General features: G+C 40.0%; 1 protein-coding gene across 1 annotated transcript in view; it reads left to right on the top strand.

The window, feature by feature from the left end:
* Positions 1-18,806, top strand: part of NSF (N-ethylmaleimide sensitive factor, vesicle fusing ATPase) — a gene marked incomplete at both ends in the record, with an annotated part of 138,281 nt that overhangs the window by 116,843 nt on the left and 2,632 nt on the right. Inside the window, 2 exons of the mRNA XM_079726222.1 lie at positions 15,650-15,784; positions 16,884-16,997. Of these exons, the coding sequence (XP_079582348.1) occupies positions 15,650-15,784; positions 16,884-16,997 (249 nt within the window). The remainder of the gene's footprint in view (positions 1-15,649; positions 15,785-16,883; positions 16,998-18,806) is intronic.

The following is an 18,806-nucleotide window of genomic DNA, read 5'->3' as shown; positions in this document are numbered from 1 at the left end:
TCTTTTGCTTGATGACACTGGGGCTCTTTTCAAGCTTTGCAGATTTATGGAAGTCGAAGGGAATGTGCCTTTCAGGATCAGGAAGATGAAAGCATAGTCTTCGTGTCGAGGAAGAGGCAGTAGAAACGCAGTAAGGCCAGGTAAATCTTCCTGCAAACTGCAGCACCAGCGGCTTTATGATTTTCCTCATAGGTCTCTTCTGGCACCTTCTTTTTTTTTCTTTTTGGGAGACAAAGTGCCTGAAAAGGAACTCCTCAGCTGTAAAATGACATGACTTCCAGTTTCCTCAACAAGTGTGAGAGTAGCTAAGCCCATTAACCTGACTGCTTTAATGTTTACCTGACACTTTTGCAAATCCGTTTGGAAGACCTCATCCATATGTACCAGAATAACCTTGTAACGAATGGAGAACCACTCCTTCTTCACTTCAGTGCTTCCCAGCCTTTTTCATATCATGGCATGTAGAAAATGATAACATTTGATGATGTACTTGGGTAAGTGGATGAGGCCATTCACAGCTGGCCAGAGATGCAGCCACGCCAAGTGCCACCCAGCCTTCCCAAGGGCTGACAAGAATTGATATCTTAGAACACTTATAATTCATTCGCAGCATGCCAGCTGGAAAACTCTTTGGAAACTGTAAACTTTTACAAAAGAAGATCATTCCAAATTAATAGCAATATTACTGAAGTAGAACTTGGACCTGACAGTTGTTAGAATTTTAGCTGAAAAATAAAGTTGTTGAAAAAAATTACTTCCTTACTGCTCTGGCACTTAGGAATATTACCTGATAAGAAAGAAGTAGGGCTTAGAGCTGGGAAGGGTATAACTACAATAAGACTGTTAGTAAACTCCTGATGGGAACTCAGGCAGACATATTTGTTTCTCCATGGATTTAATTTAAGATCACCAGTCTCTCTACAAGATTGCTTTTTCTGTAATCCTTATATGACATCTCAGTGCAGTCTTACTTCGGATATGTTATTAGGGGTCTTGGTGATATTAAGCAACTCTTCAGTCTTTGGGTTGCTTTAGCAAAATAAGCAAATAATGGAAGAGACTCCAAATCAAACAGGCCTAAACATGAATATCTCTCTGTCTATCTGTTCAAAATTAACTCTGGCTAATGATTACAATATGACTCAAGAAGATATATAACCACTTTAAGAGAGAGGTTTAGTAATTTTGCCAGACACATTAATTGTAATCACTGATATGGTGACTTCTGCATTGGACTTCTTTATAAAAAATCTGTGTGATGATTGACTGTTTAGTAGCCCAGTTTTCTCATTTATTAAGTCAGTGACGTTTGATGGCTACTATAGTTTAAAAATTTCTCTAAAAGTGTACTTACTAGGTTATCTCAGAAAGTTCTATGTAAATTGAATATATATATATATATATATATAGAGAGAGAGAGAGAGAGAGAGAGAACAATTTCAAGTTCATCAAAAAACAGTGAAAGACCTTTTTTTTCCCTTAGATTCCATATATATGTGTTAGCATATGGTATTTGTTTTTCTCTTTCTGACTTACTTCACTCTGTATGACAGACTCTAGGTCCATCCACCTCACTACAAATAACTCAATTTCGTTTCTTTTTATGGCTGAGTAATATTCCATTGTATATATGTACCACATCTTCTTTATCCATTCATCTGTTGACGGACACTTAGGGGTAAGACAGGAATAAAGACACAGACCTACTAGAGAATGGACTTGAGGATATGGGGAGGGGAAGGGTAAGCTGTGACAAAGTGAGAGAGTGGCATGGACATATATATACTACCAAATGTAAAATAGATAGCTAGTGGGAAGCAGCCGCATAGCACAGGGAGATCAGCTCGGTGGTTTGTGACCACCTAGAGGGGTGGGATAGGGAGGGTGGGAGGGAGGGAGACACAAGAGGGAAGAGATATGGGAACATATGTATACGTATAACTGATTCACTTTGTTATAAAGCAGAAACTAACACACCATTTTAAAGCAATTATACTCCGATAAAGATGTTAAAAAAAAAAAACAGTGAAAGAAATTTGGTGAGTCCTTTCATAAAACATTGCTGCAGATATCTGCTAAATAAAACCATGTTTTCTGGGGCTTCCCTGGTGGCGCAGTGGTTGAGAGTCCGCCTGCCGATGCAGGGGACACGGGTTTGTGCCCCGGTCCGGGAACATCCCACATGCCGCGGAGCGGCTGGGCCTGTGAGCCATGGCCACTGAGCCTGCGCGTCCGGAGCCTGTGCTCCGCAGCGGGAGAGGCCACAACAATGAGAGGCCTGCGTACCTCAAAAAAATAAATAAATAAATATAAATAAATAAATAAATAAAACCATGTTTTCAAAATAGGGTTTTTTGTTTTGTTTTTCATTAGGGCACATATAAAATACGTATTAATTAATGCAAAAAATTATAAGATAGATAAGACACCATTTTCAGGTAACTCAAAATTAAATATCTAAATTTTAATCATAGAAAAATGCTAATGGTGCTGAGACAAAATATTCTCTCACTGCCTTAAATATATTCCTGTGACTTGACATCAGCATTAGAAAGGTGTTGATTTATACCATCATAATGTTCCGTGGGGCCATGAATCTAGTCATGAGTATCCTCTCTGCACAGCTTACTCATTGTATATTGGACTTGGAGTCAGAAAACCTGAGTTTGAGTCTTAGCACAGCCATCTGGCATTTTAGTCTTGAACTAGTCCCTTAATACCTTTGTGTCTATTTCTTCATCTGTAAAATGATAATTCCTCCTCACCTACCACAGTGACGGCCAACTCACATAACGTAAGTTCTGTGTAAACCTGCGGGCTGCACAGATGTAAGGTATTAATGCCTTATTGTGAAAAGCGTAGAGTTACTGAGAAGTAGGAGTATGCTGTTGTCCACAGAGAATGTCATTTGTAAAGAATCAGTTTATAAAGTCCTATCCTTAAAAAAGGATGAATGTTTCTCTTTTGTGATTTGAATGTTCCCATTGCTTGGAGCCTAGGGGTTGACATCTAAGATTCTGTTTCTTCTCATTTTCTTAATGTTTCAGAGTTCTTAGCGGTTTAGTATTTTATTTAGGCTGTTGTGTAGAACTAGAAACATATTTCCCAGCTGTTGTTTTAAGAAAAGAGGTGCCTTTAGATAGTCCACAGAACCTCTTTAGCATGTAAGATAGGAAAACTAAAGAATGTAACTGTATATAGCAAATTTCCATGGAAAGTGAGTTCAGAGTTTCAAGTTGGAATGCCCAGGTTCAACTTCTCTCATTTGCAATACTGGAAAAAGAAGTAAAGGCACCCTGCTTCCCCACCGCCCATTCACTGAAATTTAGAAGCTTCCTGAGTCCTAAGACAAATACTCTGGTCTGGGGATTGGAGATCCCTATTATAAAAGGGAGAATGAAGGTATTTCAGAGTTCAACAGCGTGAGTAGAGAGAGAGCCAGGGCTTCTGGCCATTGTGGGATCCCAAGTACACTACCCATTACACTTGTCCTTAGCCTCCAGGGACTGGCCCCCCTTCCTTTTTCCCTGTAGCTACCTGTTGCTTGTGACTAAAGTTCACCTCTTTTTCTAATCCAAGGTGGAACAGAATAGCATTTCACAGCTTCTCTTCTACCTACCTGTCCCCAAAACAAATACACAGATCTTTGAAGATCCATAAGGGTTTATACTATACGGCATAACAACTATTGGGTGAGAAGAACCAATAAGGGGAACCTTACAAAGGGTCCAGAACAATCTGTCAATATTCCTGATAGTTACTGGAATGTAAATGGAACAAGGCCTTGATCTTTTCATGTCACAGCTTGGTCTGTAACCATGTTTTCATCTTGACAGTCCTGCTTACCTCTCACATTGGGAAATGGCAAATGTCAAGAGTGCTTTTCACAAGCAAAGCTCCAGACAATCTGCCTAGACCCTCCCTTCCCTTCTTTCTCTTTCTCTCTTCCTTTCCTTCCTTCCTCCCTCCCTCCCCCCTCCCCTCCCTTCCTTTCTCCTCTTCCTTCCTTCCTCCCTTCCTCCCTTCCTTCCTTCCTCTCTTCTTCTCTTCCCCTCTCTCTCTCTCTCTTTGCAGACCTATTTAGGCTACATAGATGATGATATTTGTTGAATGGATATCTTGAAGATGGTGAGTCTACATGTAGAACTGGCATTGGCAGTGTAAATAAGAGCTCAGGAGTTAGAAGACTTGAATTCAGTCACTTAATTTCTGAGCCTCAATTTTCTCATTGTAAAACGGGAACAGTAGTAATATTTAACTAATATTTAGATCGTGAGAATTAAATAAGATAAATATTGATGATAGTTCTTTGTAAACTGCAAATCACAACTCAATGGTTAGTTTATTATTCACTTTAAAGAAAACTCTGACTCTGTCTTTCCTCACACAAAAAATACGTAAAACCAACAAAGTCACCAACCCATATCAAAGGAGCTAGGCTCCAGGTGGCTGCTGCGGAAGAAGCCAGCCCTAGAAATGTCAGCAGGAGTGACAGCTTCCTTTCTCTCTAGCTGCCAGCCATCGGGCTCCTCCTGCAGACCGTGCTGGGGCCAGCCCTGGAGCAGGTGGAAGAAGGGTGCCAGTTCCCCAAGTAAGGAGTAATAATGGGAAGGGAGGACAGGGAGAAATACCAGCCAGAGCAGGGAGATGAAAGCTTGGTGGCCGCCCCACTAGTGATCCATCATCTATAGAAAGTGGGCCCGTGTCAGAAACTGCCTGCCTAAGGATCAGATCACCTTCCGCTTAATCCTCAGTTATTCTCTAAGTGTGATTTCAGTTATGAAGAAAAAAGGACTGGAGGAAATATGCCAAAATTGTTTTCTGTGATTGCCTCCAAATTTTGAAAAAAAAGTTTGAGCTCATCCTCCCAATATTTTAATGCATTTATTATTCTGTTAGTTGATGTTCATTTTAAAATGTACAAAAGAATTTTTAAAAAGAATGAAGAGAAAAACAAAAAGGAAGTTCTATTATTTCTCCATCTTAAAGACAACTGCTCTTAGATGGTAGATCGTAGGTGGGTTTTTCTGCTTTATTATTTCTTAAATTTTATACATTTTCTACAATAAGCATTTGTTACTTTATAATCAGGAAAAATAAAAACTTAATGTGTATACAGTTGTTTTTATTTTTAACTCAGCAGTGTAACTGTCAAAATTCCAGTGCTTTGCAACTAAGTTGCTGCTTGACTAACAACAGTTAAATGAATCTACCTTTGTATCTTAGCTTGTCTGTATGCAATATATTTTGTTAGCCTTGTTTTTTCTTTAAGCCTGATTTAATTTAAGGTCTGGTCTGTAAGATACTCTGTGGTCCTGCGAGTAAAGGTGTGTATGTCAGTGTCTCCTGACTCTCACGGTTGTCCTTGGACACCCACCTGGCATTCCGCTCAGTGCTGTGCTTCCAGGCTGAACTTAACGATGGTTGAATGCCAATGTGACCAAGGTTGACCAGGATAGATGGTGACAGTTCTACTAAGCTTCATGGAAAGGAGATGAGAAGTTTCTTTCTATCCAAAACTATTTCTTTTGAAATGCAAGTTTGAAATATTTCTTTTGAAATGCAAGTTTGAAATATTTCTTTAGGGAATATATGCTTTTATTAGGATGTACATTTCATAAACTTTTGTTCTGTACTATAGAAATAACAAAGATGAATAAGACATGCTACCTGCCCTCAAAGAGCTCATAATCCAGGACCACCTATTCAGCTGTGCAGTTTGGGCACGAGCTGTGCACAAGGTCAACTGGCAAGTGGGGGTTAACATCCAGCCCACACTCCAGTCGCCCTGGGAGCCGTGTACCCTGACGTGGGCTGTAACTGCCCAGCTGAGTAGGGTTGCCACATTTAGTAGATGAGGATATAGGATGCCAAGTTAAATCTGAATCTCAGAAAGACACCAGATAATCTTTTAGTGTAAGTATATCCCATGCATTGTTTGGGACATACTTACACTCAGGGCTTTATCTGGCAACCCTAGCCTGAGGAAGAGGAAAAAGGGTGCCTTTTTACTCATACAAGGTGCTGGGGCTTTAGGAGATGGGGACAAGGGTGGCTACATATACCTAGATGACTGCTTTTTTCTAATTCATCCACCTAGGAGGGGTATTTTTTTTTTTCTTATTTGTATGCAGGCCAACTGGTGTCCCTGACACAATCCAGTGAGGGAGAAAGATGTGTAAACATGATGATGTAAATAGTTAAGTTTTATAACTTATGTGGGTTCCAGTGGACTATGGAGGAAAGTATGGTCCATTTTACCCGAGAAAAGCTGCAAATATTTCACAAATAGTAGTTCTTGATCCTGGTCTTGAAAGATGAGTAAAAGGGAGATTGATCAGGACCGTTATGCTGTGCCGAGGAATTCCAGCTCCGCAGCAGTGGGCAGAGATGGTGATGGATATGCCTGCGCCAGAACTAGCACATTTTTATTATTTACATACTAACTGATACTTGGGAATTTAAGGATACGTTTTGTGTACAGTTACTTATCTTAGGCTTCACATGGCATATTCAGTTTCACTGGAGGGAAGAATAGGAATTAGTAAGAAATCAAAGGCTTCATTCTTCCGAAATGACTGAAGCTTAACCTCTTTAAATATCAATTGCTGTTATACTTTAGCCTTTTTTAAAAGGAAAGAAATGCTACATACATCTTTGGTGTCTGAAGCAAAGTATTATAAACACTACGTCAGTGAATAAGGATCTTCATTACAAACCATAATCACATGGCGACTATGCAAGAACTATTGGAATGTAGGGGACTCGGCCCTGGGAGTCATTAAGTAGGCCCAGTGTGCCCTGTTTTTTTGAGTTTGTTGTACTTTTTCTTGTTTTTAATGGTTTTGCTATCAGCTTTTACTTGAGGAATTCAAGTGAGTTGTGTCAGTCTGCCTGCCTCTGACAATTCCCCCTCGTCTAATTTGCTGCTTCTTGTCAGCTGTGAGCTAAGAAAGGCAACCTCCAGGACCCTTGAGTTGTCTGTAAAGTGAGAGCAACTAGGCTCTGATGAGAGCCAGGGGAGCTTCCTGCCAGCAGGGCCGTGTCGTGAATTCCGTGGGTCCCTTTCTTCATAAAGAAAATGTTAAACTTTTATTTTCCAACTGTTGGTATTTAAAACATTTTCCCCAACCTGAAAGTTCTTTTATTTTTCTTCTGATTTTAGAAGAAATTAGAATATTTTTGTGGGCCCTTGCCCCTGTGCCCGCTGTGCCCAGTGGATAAGCTGGTACAACCTGTGAGTAGTCACTTGAACCTCATTTATTGTGTTTTTTCAGTTCTAGAAGTTAGAGAATTTTGCATATATCTTGGTTCTTGGCTATGTTCTGGATAGTTGACATCGTTCAGTAAATTGGCCTCCAGATAAATGAGGTGTTTTTACTGGGCACATTGAATCCATGCTCGGAGAGGGTGGAGCCTGAAGGAGCAAACTGGGTTGTGTAGGGTTAAAGGAGGGCAGAATGTGGAGAGAAGGCAAGTTCTGAAATATCTTGAACATGAGGGATAATTGCAAACTGGTAGAAAACTCTGGAAAGCGTTTTAATAAAGAGGAATGCTATGGATAAAAATCACAGAGGTAGAAGTTAAATGAGAAAGAAGAAGAAAATTGACCTGATTAGAGCACAGGGGTCATTTTAGGGCATCTCAAGCTAAAAGCGGAGGGAGGGAGGGAAAGTCTACTGTGGGTGCCAGGTGGAAGAGTTTGGATTTGCTGATGAATCCGTGATCCTCTTAGTTAAGTTTCTAATGAGAGAGCACCTACAAAACTGGACACTAAGAATACCGTACATCAGTACGTCTTTATTTTCTTAATTTATTTAACCTTTTCTCCTAAGAGCTCAGAGGTCGTAATTTCTAGGTGATATATCTATCTAACTCATAATTAAGAGATCAGCCATTGCTGATATAAGTTAAAAATTACACAAATAAGAATGGACAGCAAAGCATAGTGGGAATATCGGTGATGCCTGACCTCTGGTTTCAGCTCCCTCCCTGGATGTAAAATCTTGCCCCCATTTCTCACCTACAAAATAGCCAGGAGAGGAGAGGGAGGAGGAGAGAACTAGGCAAGCTTTCAGAGCTGCTCGGAGTATAAAATCTGATGATTCCATATCTTTTTCACAAACTGGTACTAAAATATTCTTTAATATCTCAAAGTGGTCTGCTCTTGCCTATAGTGATTTTTAAAAATTATTTGGGGTGAAGTTTCTCATTTCATATGCAATGTGCATTATGAATTCCCCCTCTTTATTGTCCTCTGTCCTGCCTGCAGCACCAGGAGGATGGTTACAAAGACAGTAGGCTAAGAATTTGCTTCAGGGTAAAATCTAATGGAGAGTTTAAGTGTAGTTGTCTGCCTAGTTGTAACATGATTTATTTGAAACATCCTTCCTTTGGTATTCAGCTTAAACATTTAACTACCAAAAAAAGAAGTTACAGACATTTGAGCCATGAGAAATCAAATGCATGCAGGATATGCAAAGAGGCCCCATTCCTCTCCTCGCTGTCCAGACTCTTGGTTGTTTTTAATAGTAGTCAAATTTTTCCCTTGATTTGGGGAAACCAAGAGTTGTAGGAGATGCTTAATAATACTTATCTCGCTAGCTTAAATTAATGGCTTCTAACGAGTCTTATCTTTTCTCTGTTAGAGAAGTCTGTATTATGAATAGTTATGAATAGCTTAACTATTGACGATCAATTGATTAGCTAAAAGAAAGCGGTATGACATCCTTTGCATCTAGTTATATTGTAAATGAAGCATACATGCTGATCATTCTGGATTGTTTTCTTTACAACTTGTTGACTTGTTATCATAGTATTCAACACTTGGGGCTCAGATGTATAGACTCTGAAACGGTAGTTATTTTCCTGTTGAACATCTGGTATAGTGTGCATTATTCAGGGCCAGAAGAGAAGTGTAACAAGGAAGGAGTGATCTGCGGCCCTTGAAACCTACACTGAGATCACCATTCATTCATTCAACACAAATGTATCAGCCTGTCACTATGTTCAAGGCACTATGCTAGCCCTGGCTCCATCAGTGAAACCAAACAGACACAAGTCCTGTCCTTATGAGGGAAGACCAGCAATAAATAGAATAAATAAGTAAAGACAGTAAATGAGTAAAGTATATAGTATGTTAAGAGGTGGTCCCTACTGTGGGGGGAAGGAGCAAGGTAAAGGGCGATGAAGCGGGGATGGGGGGGTAGGCCTTGTGGGAAAGGTGACACTGGAGCAGACCCTGACTTGGAGGCAGAGAACCATGTGGATGTATAAGGGCAGAGCATTCTAGGTAGAGGGAACGTCAGAGTATCTTCTGTGTGCCAGGCATGCTGTGCTAAAGACCTGCAAGGACAGAGATGAATAAAACATGGCCCCGCCCCCAGGGAGCTGACAGGCTAGAAACAAGATTCAGACTTGCAAATAAATGCAGTGGTAAAGTTGTCTAAGCTCTATGGTGGATAGAATTTTTTATTTAATCTGCACTGAATACTAACAAATTAAGTTAAAATATCAGACATTACTCCCATTTCAAGAATGAAGCTAGTGTGACAAACGGAAGCACCTCTTACCAGAAAAGCTTCACATCCTCTGCCCTGAGCTGATTTCTTCCTCAGAGTCCCTGCCTCTCACCGAGGCCCCTCACTCTCAACCTGCTGTCACGGCTGCTTCTGAGGGGCGTTTGATCCTTAGCTTCAGGCCTCGTCTGGGCCTTGACTAACCGTCGTTAAGCTGAAGATCGGTGCGCTCATCTCCCCCTAATGCAGAGAGAATCTTGGCCCTCTGGGAGAATGCACTCTCTTGGCGTCGTTTGCGGCCAGTGCCGTGCATTGTTGGGAAGAGAGGAATTCTCAGGTGCCCCACTGCTCGCCCACCCGACTCGATGTCATAGATTCCTGACATCCCAGGCAGAGGACAATTTTTCAGGTTCCTCTCAAGACCATCGTTCAAGCCCTCACTTCCTTTCACTCCTGCCTCCTCTGACAGTGATGGCAAAGGCCTCCCTCCCCCACGCGTTCTCACCTCATGCTCTACTCTGACAAGTAGGCAGGATTTTTAATCCCGTTTTTATGGTTGAGGATGAAACAGGTGCTGAGAAGTTCAGTAATCTAGCCCAAATCACCCAGCTATGAATGGTGGAGCCTGTGCTTTTTGTATGGCACCAGGCCACCTGTCCATCAGGGGACTTGCCTCTCCTCCCTTGCTTTCTGCCCACCCTGGGCTTGCGTTGAAATGGAAGGCATGTGTGTACATCACTGATGACGAGGCGCCGACCCTTCCTGGGCGCGCTCACTCTGAGACCCTTTCTCAGAGCCGTCTTTCCCGCAGCAGCCCCCTCACAGGCTGCCGGACTGCCCGGCATGAAGCTGCTGGGATCATCTTTCTCGTCATCACAGTTCTTCCACCTCCAGCACCTTCTTTAGTTTCCTGTTGCTTTTTATACTAAATCTCCTTTCTTAGTTTGGCATTCTGAGTCTTCCTTTTATTGGCTGCCTACTCCCCATCTCTCTAAAAAGACTTCGTTTTCAGCCCTGAGGGCTCTGGCTCAGCTGCCTCCACCACCCACATGGGAATTAGGAGCATGGAAGACCAGTCCCTTCTCCTCCAGGGCCTCCTCTTCATCAGTGTCTCTATGATACTATAGGAATCTTCCCAGATGACCCCATACCAGTGAAGCTGTGCCCATAAGCTGTGTCCCCTCAGCCATTATTCATTTGTGTTTGCTGGTGTGTTACTTGGCAGTGGTCCCTGAGTATTTACTTGGTCTCCCCAGCCAGATTGTACTCACTTTAGAGGCACAAACTGAATCTCATAATTCCATAAATACCTGAACAGAGTCAATTCATGTTAATGGTCTGATCAACTAATCTATTTTATCTTTAACTTACTGGGCTTATAAATTCTGAATTCTGAAAAATTTCACTTTTGTTTACAAAAGCCTCAAATTCTAACAACCAGAAAATAAAGTTTAAGGCCCCCAGCACACTCACTTCTTAATCCGTTTCAGGGTTTCCAGTTGTTCACAGTTCATTCTTTTTACCAAGGGTGTATTGCCCTTGCTCAGGATTGAATGATATGGAAATAATTGGCCTTTCTTTACTGCATAACTGACTTTACTTTTGTTAGCAGGTTAAAATCAGCCCTTCCATTTCACTGCAGTATTATATTGGTGGCATTTTTATTTAAGGGAGGGGAAAAAAAGCTTTCTTCCACATGAACTTTTGTTGCAAATCAGTTTATTGGGGCCAATCAATGGGCAGGACCTATGAAAGGGTGTGGATTATCTGGTTAGTCCTTTGTGTGGCAAAAGGCTTAGATACTGCTTAGTACTTGGCTCATTCTTCATCATGTAAAGAAGTGGTTTTTCTGAAGGATCAACACCTGACTGAGCCCTGCCTTTTTCATGGTAATGTTTTCACCTGAGTTGCTTCTTATGGTACTAAGAATTAGTTAACTAATACTTATTTAACCTTGGAACAATGTTTATCATAATCCGATTGGCAGATAGTCGTTTTATTTAGGCCTTTTCTTTATTGCATCAGGACTAGAAAATCTCAGTGAAGAGTATGCTGGGAACAATTTTTTCCAAGTAAGTTGTCGCTCAGCTTTTTTCCTTTCCATCAAGGGGCATGTTTTGGCGTTATAGACTCAGACTAGTAGCCAGTAGTAGTTGGATTTCTCTTTCTGGGTTGAGTTCTACTTTTATTTTTAAAGCTGGCCTTCTCATTTCATGCTGCTGGCAACTTTTTCTCCAAAATGTTCTCCAGTGTGATTTATGATATTAATATATTCAGAGCTGGTTTTTCACGGTAAAGCGTCCTCATGAGTATTACCACTAATTAATATACAGAATGACCCAGCACAATTTAATTATTTGGTAATGTTTTTCGGTGTTTTCTTAAAGATGATGCTAACAAGTCAAGGCCTGAACTTCCCTGGGTCACGACCTCTCTGCAGTGTTTGCAGTCTTGTTAAACAGAAGAAAAGCAGAACATAAATTAACATCTCCATTATAAGTTGCTCTACATTTCCCAGTCTTAACACTCTGAAGAGCATAGTCACTGGTAACATAAGACAAAGTTTCACTAGGAAAATGGCAATTCCAGCCTTCTGGAATGGGTACGAAGCCATTCTTCTAGGGCCAGTGTTGTCCTCTGTAAGAGAGGGGCAAGATGAGGGGGTTTGAATTATGGACTATGGAACATTAAAAACCTAAGGAAAAAAGCAAAGTAACAGTTATCTTTAATTGTAATGAATATATACCAGCCTATGTGGCTTTTGGCATCTATGAGTCTTCAAGGATATGTTCCTAAGTTTACAAACAATTTTAAAATAGTTGAAAAATAGTTCGAGTGTAAAAGCACCACTTTTCCGTTACATAGTAGAAGCTTATATGTCTTTATGTGTTCATAATTACCCCAGCACCCCAGTTTTTGTTTTTGTTATTTTGCCTTTGGATTTATCTATTTCTGCTCCTTCTGGCTTGGCTGTCCTTCCCCTTCGCCTCCTAATCACCCCACTCACTCCTTAAGACTCAGTTCAGATCTTGTCTCCTCCAGAGAAAAAGAAGTTTCTCTGCCACATGTTTCTTCCCTCTACCATGACACCCTATGTGCAATACCTCTACCTTTCCATATTGTATTATAATGATCTGTTTTGTATCTGTCTCTCTGTATATACAGGGTCTATTCCGTATTCATCCAGGAGCTTGGTAAAGGTCTGTTGACAATGTGTTTGATTTTTAGCTAGTTGGTTTCTTGAATAATAACAATGATTACCCTTTAATGTGTATACTTCAGAGGTATACTTCTCTCTCACAGTCTTTGCACAGGCATTTGATATGCCAATTACTAATTATACCAGAAAGCCTCAACCTTGTTTCTTTAGTAGGCCTTTGTTTATGTTGGTGCATCATCCATTCTTGGCACAACAGATGGACAAAAGCAATCAGTAAGACTGAGAAAGGCTAGCACACCTTATTAGCAATAGTGGTTTAATATTTACAAAACCCCAGTTGAAATTGTTTTGGCATCTGATCTTCAATTTCTTAAAATCTTTTCCTACATTTAATTTAATTTTCACATAACTTTTTAATTTTCTCATTTATTTTAATGCCCTGAGTTTCTAAGATCTGTGAAAGGTTTAATTGTATTAAAGGCTTATCTGTGGAATGAGTGTGTGTCATAAATCTAGTGACATAGTTTAAAATCCATTCCTCTTCCATTTTCCGAGTAAACATTTTTAAAACGTGTTTTTCTTCGTGAAAAAAGGCAGTATACAATTTTGGATTCTGGATCTGGTTTCCATTCCTGGCTCCATCATTTATTAGTTATTAGACCTTGAACAAATTAGTTAAATCTATAAGACTCAGTAGCTTCATCAGTAAAATAGAGATAATGCTGATACTTAATTCTTAGGAGTATAATGGACACTGAATGAGAGATTGATCTAAAGAGGTGCCATACTGCAAATAGGAGTAAATGGAAGTCTCCATATTGAGTGGTGAGGTACCCAGACTCCTTCCCCTATCGACTCCCATGTAGTATGTTGGGAACTAGTCTCTATAACCCTCAGAAAGGAGACTGGAAGATTCTCCGGGGAAAATGTACACATCCTAACCTTTGAGGGACACCCAGTAATCAGCCAAGTCTTATCATCCTATCATGAAGCTCTCGGACTCAGAGCTTCCGGTCACTAGTTTAACTCTTAAGTATGAATAGTAATCCAACAATCACCAGACACTTGAAGAAAACCACCAATGAACAAATAAGAAAAAAAAAAAAAAAAAAGAAAAGAAAAAGGAACTCAGAGGAGACAAAGCAGAGAAAAGAAGAAAACATTTTTTAAAATGTGTAGTATTCACAGAGATCTAAAATAAGGTAGTATCCATGAAATATAATAGGATGTAATTTTTTTAAAAAAAGAAACATTCAGTAAACAAGAAAGAGTGACTTATCTCAAGGTTCATAACTTACAGAACATACGGATAAAGAAAAGATTCTTTTAAAATTATATATATTTTAAAAGTTAGAAACAATGAGTCAGAAAATCAGAATGGCATCAGTCTTCTAGTCAGCAACACTGAAAATTAAAAGACAATAGAACAATGCCTTGAAAATTCTATGGGGAAAATTGTTTCTAACCTTGTTCTCTATACCTAGCCAAACTATCAAGTATAAAGTGTACAGTATTAAGGGTGGAATAAAGGCATTTCCAGGTCTTAAAATTTTTACCTCCCATACACCCTTTCTCAGGAAGCTTTTGAAGTATATGTACCATGGAAAAGAGAGAATAAATGAAAAAACAAAGGAAGGTGAGGAGACAGGGGATCTAACAGAGAAGAGAGGAAAGTTCTAGGGCTACAGCTGTGCAGCAGGCCTAGAGAACAGTCAGTTCAGATTGAACTTTGAGAACAGAGGACTCCAGGAGGGGAATGTCTTTGAGAAAAAACACCCAAAACTTTAAAATTCCCTAACATGTTTGAACATATTGGTATGATATCCATGGCTGTATTTGTTTGGGATGAACTTGTGGTAAGTACTTGATAAACTAAGCAAAGGGGGGGTTGGGGGAATGGCAATTATTAACTCTAATAAAAACAAAATGTTGCCCAAGAAAGGAAATTTAATAGTACACTACATGGCTTAGCTGTAAGTCATATTTATATAATCATAATAAATACTGAATATAGATTTAACCAAAGACTGTGAAATAATTGGAAGGATGAGAAAAAGGACATATTGGGGTGGGGCGCTGTGCAAAATTAATATTAACTCTCCCTCTTCCATAATAGGAATTCAGGAAATAATATTTAAAGCTGAAAAGAAAAATCTAAAAATAATAGTGTACCATTGTTATTTAAAGATAAGGAAGTAAATACAAGAAGAAAAACTAAGAGAGTAGAAAATGGTTGCTTCTGGAGAGAGGGAATCAGGAATGGTGGCCTAAGCCTGCTATAGTTTTTAAACATTCCTTGTATATTTTGGGGCTAAAAATTAAAAAGAAATTAAAGATATTAAATGAGACAATTATGTAAAGCGTTTAGCACCATGCCTTTCACAGTTAACTGCTGCATAAATGTAAGCTATTATTATCCTACCTCTCCTAAAAACCGTAATAAAGCCTTGCTAAGTGAGTGGCATGGGGTTTCCACTCATTCATTTCATTTTTTCCCCAACCATACATATATTGATACTATGTTGGCTGTGAAAAATGAATTACAAACATATACTAAGGTATCTTTCTATTTGATTTGTGTATCTTCCTGATTTACTGATCCATGATGTTATTGATATGGATAAAGAGAAAGAGCAGTTGCCTCTTCCTGAACCACGTGCTGAAGAAAGTGTTGCTCTTTCTGAATCATGTTGTTGATACATTTTTTTAAGATTTTCAAGGGACTTCCTTGGCGGTCTAGTGGTTAAGACTCCGCGCTTCCACTGCAGGCAGGAAACTAAGATCCCACATGCCGCGCAGCACGGCCCAAAAAAAAAGCATTTTCAAGAGGACAGTTCTGAATTTTTTTCCTTCTCTTTTGCCTAATCATTGGCATTTCTGCGATTAAATAAATGGATATTGTTCAGGCTTACTCTAGTTTCCTAATCAGTCCTTTCGCATGTGTTTTAACGCATTTTCTCCCTATGATCAGGGCCGCAAGCTTCTTATCATTGGGACCACGAGCCGCAAAGATGTCCTTCAGGAGATGGAAATGCTTAACGCCTTCAGCACCACCATCCACGTGCCCAGCATTGCCACAGGAGAGCAGCTGCTAGAGGCTTTGGAGGTGAGAATGAGCCAGTGGAGTGCACACCGTTCAAAGAAAGGAGTTGAGGCTGGATTAATGCTAAGGGTGCCCCAGACATCACACCTGGTGTTTAGTTTCTGTGTTAACCTAGAACACGGAACCTGGGATACACCTGCAGTCATTTTTAGGAATTAGAGGAAGAAGAGATAAATATAAGTGAGAGTGAAGTAATTCCTCATTCCTTGGTGGAAGCAGCATACCAACTGCCAGGAATGAATTACTTTGTGCCCAGCATGACTAATGCATATAGATTACATGGACCAGAAACTTGGAATGGGGGGATGGAGTACAGTAATCAATAAATAGAAAATTCAGTTATTCATAGTAGCTTTCAGCCCATTTACTCGCATTTAATAAATTGGAGCAATGGTTAAAGCCTTAGAAACTTGAAAAAAGCTATAGAAGTAAAAGCAACCCCTTTACTAACAAGTTCATAATGTAGAAATGTTTTCTCACAGTTTTTTGAGGATGACATAGTCTTTGATTTTAAAAAATATATATCCTTTATTAAACTTTTGATTAATATCAGTGTGCACAAATGACTTGATGAAGTGTTAGAAAATATTATCTAGTGACTTGTTCAGCAGTGAGAGTCAGGAAGGCTTCTTAAAATCCTCAAGACTCATACAATTGGGGCGTACTCCCAACAAAATAGAAACTATCTATATGATAAATGTTTCCAGCTTACCTGTTTGAGCAGTTTTTGTGCTGCGGTTGGTTGAGTAAGAGAATTATTTAGTCTGCTTTGACACATACAGATTATTCCTAGAAAGGAATGTTAAAAATTTTAACTGATATTTATTATGGATTGGAGCTATTTTTCCCCCAGCAAATATATCTCTAAATTATAATCAAGGTCCGTAAGAAAACAGAGTTTAGGATACCAGTTTTCATTTTCATGATCGCAGCTAATGGATTTCAGGAAAGTCAGGTTGGATTTTAAAATATGAGAGAATTCTGTCAGCTTGAACCAGTTAGGTAGTTCTTATCACTGTTCTTTTAAGGGTAAATGTGGGAATTAACTAATGTTGTTGATGCACTTATAGAAGTGCTTTAATTTTTTAAATTGTTTTTGTAGCTGTTGGGCAACTTCAGGGATAAAGAACGCACCACAATTGCACAGCAAGTCAAAGGGAAGAAGGTCTGGATAGGAATCAAGAAGTTACTAATGTTGATCGAGATGTCCCTACAGGTAAGATGCTTCCTTCTCCGTATGGTTCAGACATAGAAGCTTCACCATATATCCCAGGAGTTTTTATCATTTCCTCTTGCTGAGGTTTTAAGTTATAATTCTTTTATATTATTTCCAGGATCAGGTTGGTGTTAGTAGCCTGCTTCTGAGATCAAACAATAACTTATTGGTACTTTTCTTTCCTACTTCTTAAAATTCAAAAGTAGAAGAAAAGAATGTAGAGTTACTTTAAGTTTTAATTTAGGGAGTCACTAGGTCTTAGAACTAGAAAGGACTTGAAAGAACAATTGTTCTGCTGCCCCCTCATTTGAGAGGTGAGGGTCCTGAGTGTCCCACCGGTTGTCAGTGAGTTATGCAGGGTCACAGCCAGTTATCTACAGGGGTCGGGGGGTGGGATGGCGTTGTCCATCAGAGGTCAGGAAGCGACGCACAGACACCAAAAGGGGCCTGGGAGACGGTTTCAAGGGACAGGGTAATTGGGTGTACAGATTAGACTTAGGCTGTGTATATTCTCCCCTGGCAGGGCTCCTAGAAATTTTATGCAAACTACTGTAGGGTTGAAGCGTCCAGGATCACATAGAAAACTAAGCCCCAGGCTACTGCCTGGGCAAAAACAGATGAAACCTCTTTGGGACTTTCTCATGTCTACGGGCAACTTCCCTTTCTTCTTTTTGTAACTCCACCCCTCTCTGTGCACATCCTGTGTCCTTTTGTCCTTATCTGACATACTAGTTAGATAATAAATGTATCACCTCCAAGCTTTGTGAGTTCAGGGGCCTTGGCTCTCACTCACTACTAAATCCACGACCCCTGGAACAGAACTGGACACATAGTCGGGCACTCAGTAAACTTCTGTTGAATGAATCTCTCCCGGGTCTTAGGTGGACAGACTGGCTGCATTCTGAGAGTCATGTATTATGCTCAGTCCTGCTCTTCCAGCAGTGCGAGCTGTGAGTGGATGAGGTGAAATTTAAGTTTCACTTACTTACTGAGATAGGCTCTTGGACCAATAACAAATTGGAATCACGAAGCAAATGCTTTTTAATCTTTGCTGGTAAATTTTTTTTATATAAATTTATTTTATTTTTATTTATTTTTGGCTGCATTGGATCTTCATTGCTGTGTGCTGGCTCTCTCTAGTTGTGGCGAGCAGGGGCTACTCTTTGTTGTGGCGCGTGGGCTTCTCATTGTGGTGGCTTCTCTTGTTGTGGAGCATGGGCTCTAGGCACGTGGGCTTCAGTAGCTGTGGCACACGGGCTCAGTAGTTGTGGCTTGCGGGCTCTAGAGCGCAGGCTCAGTACTTGTGGCGCACCGGCTTAGCTGCTCCATGGCATGTGGAATCTTCCTGGACCAGGGCTTGAACCCGTGTCCCCTGCATTGGCAGGCGGATTCTTAACCACTGCGCCACCAGGGAAGTCCGGTAAATTTATTTTAAAATAAAATTGTAGCTTTCAGAAACCTAAAGTTTAATTTACTGAACTTTCAGCTGGACTATTTTAAAGCCAATTTATTTTTCATTTTGAGCAGTAAATTAAAGTTACAGACAAATCACTTTGCTTAGGATTATTCTTGGTAAAGGTGCATATACATTGGCTCTTTCCTTAGAAAAGATAAATGTGTCAGATAGTCAGCTCTATTCTTCAGTTTTTAAGTTTCAGCACAATTTTTTTCAATAATTGCATAGAAGAAACTATGTGGGTTTTTCTCCCCAATCCCTACCCCTTCCTCTTCCTTTGATGCCCACCGGTCAGTGATCAAGTTAATGCTTCCTCTGTATGTGGGGTGGAAAGTGAGAGTGGGGCACTCAGG

The sequence above is a fragment of the Hyperoodon ampullatus genome (genome assembly GCF_949752795.1).
Source record: "Hyperoodon ampullatus genome assembly, chromosome: 19".
NCBI lineage: Eukaryota > Metazoa > Chordata > Mammalia > Artiodactyla > Ziphiidae > Hyperoodon > Hyperoodon ampullatus.
This window is presented reverse-complemented; position numbering and strand designations above follow the sequence as displayed.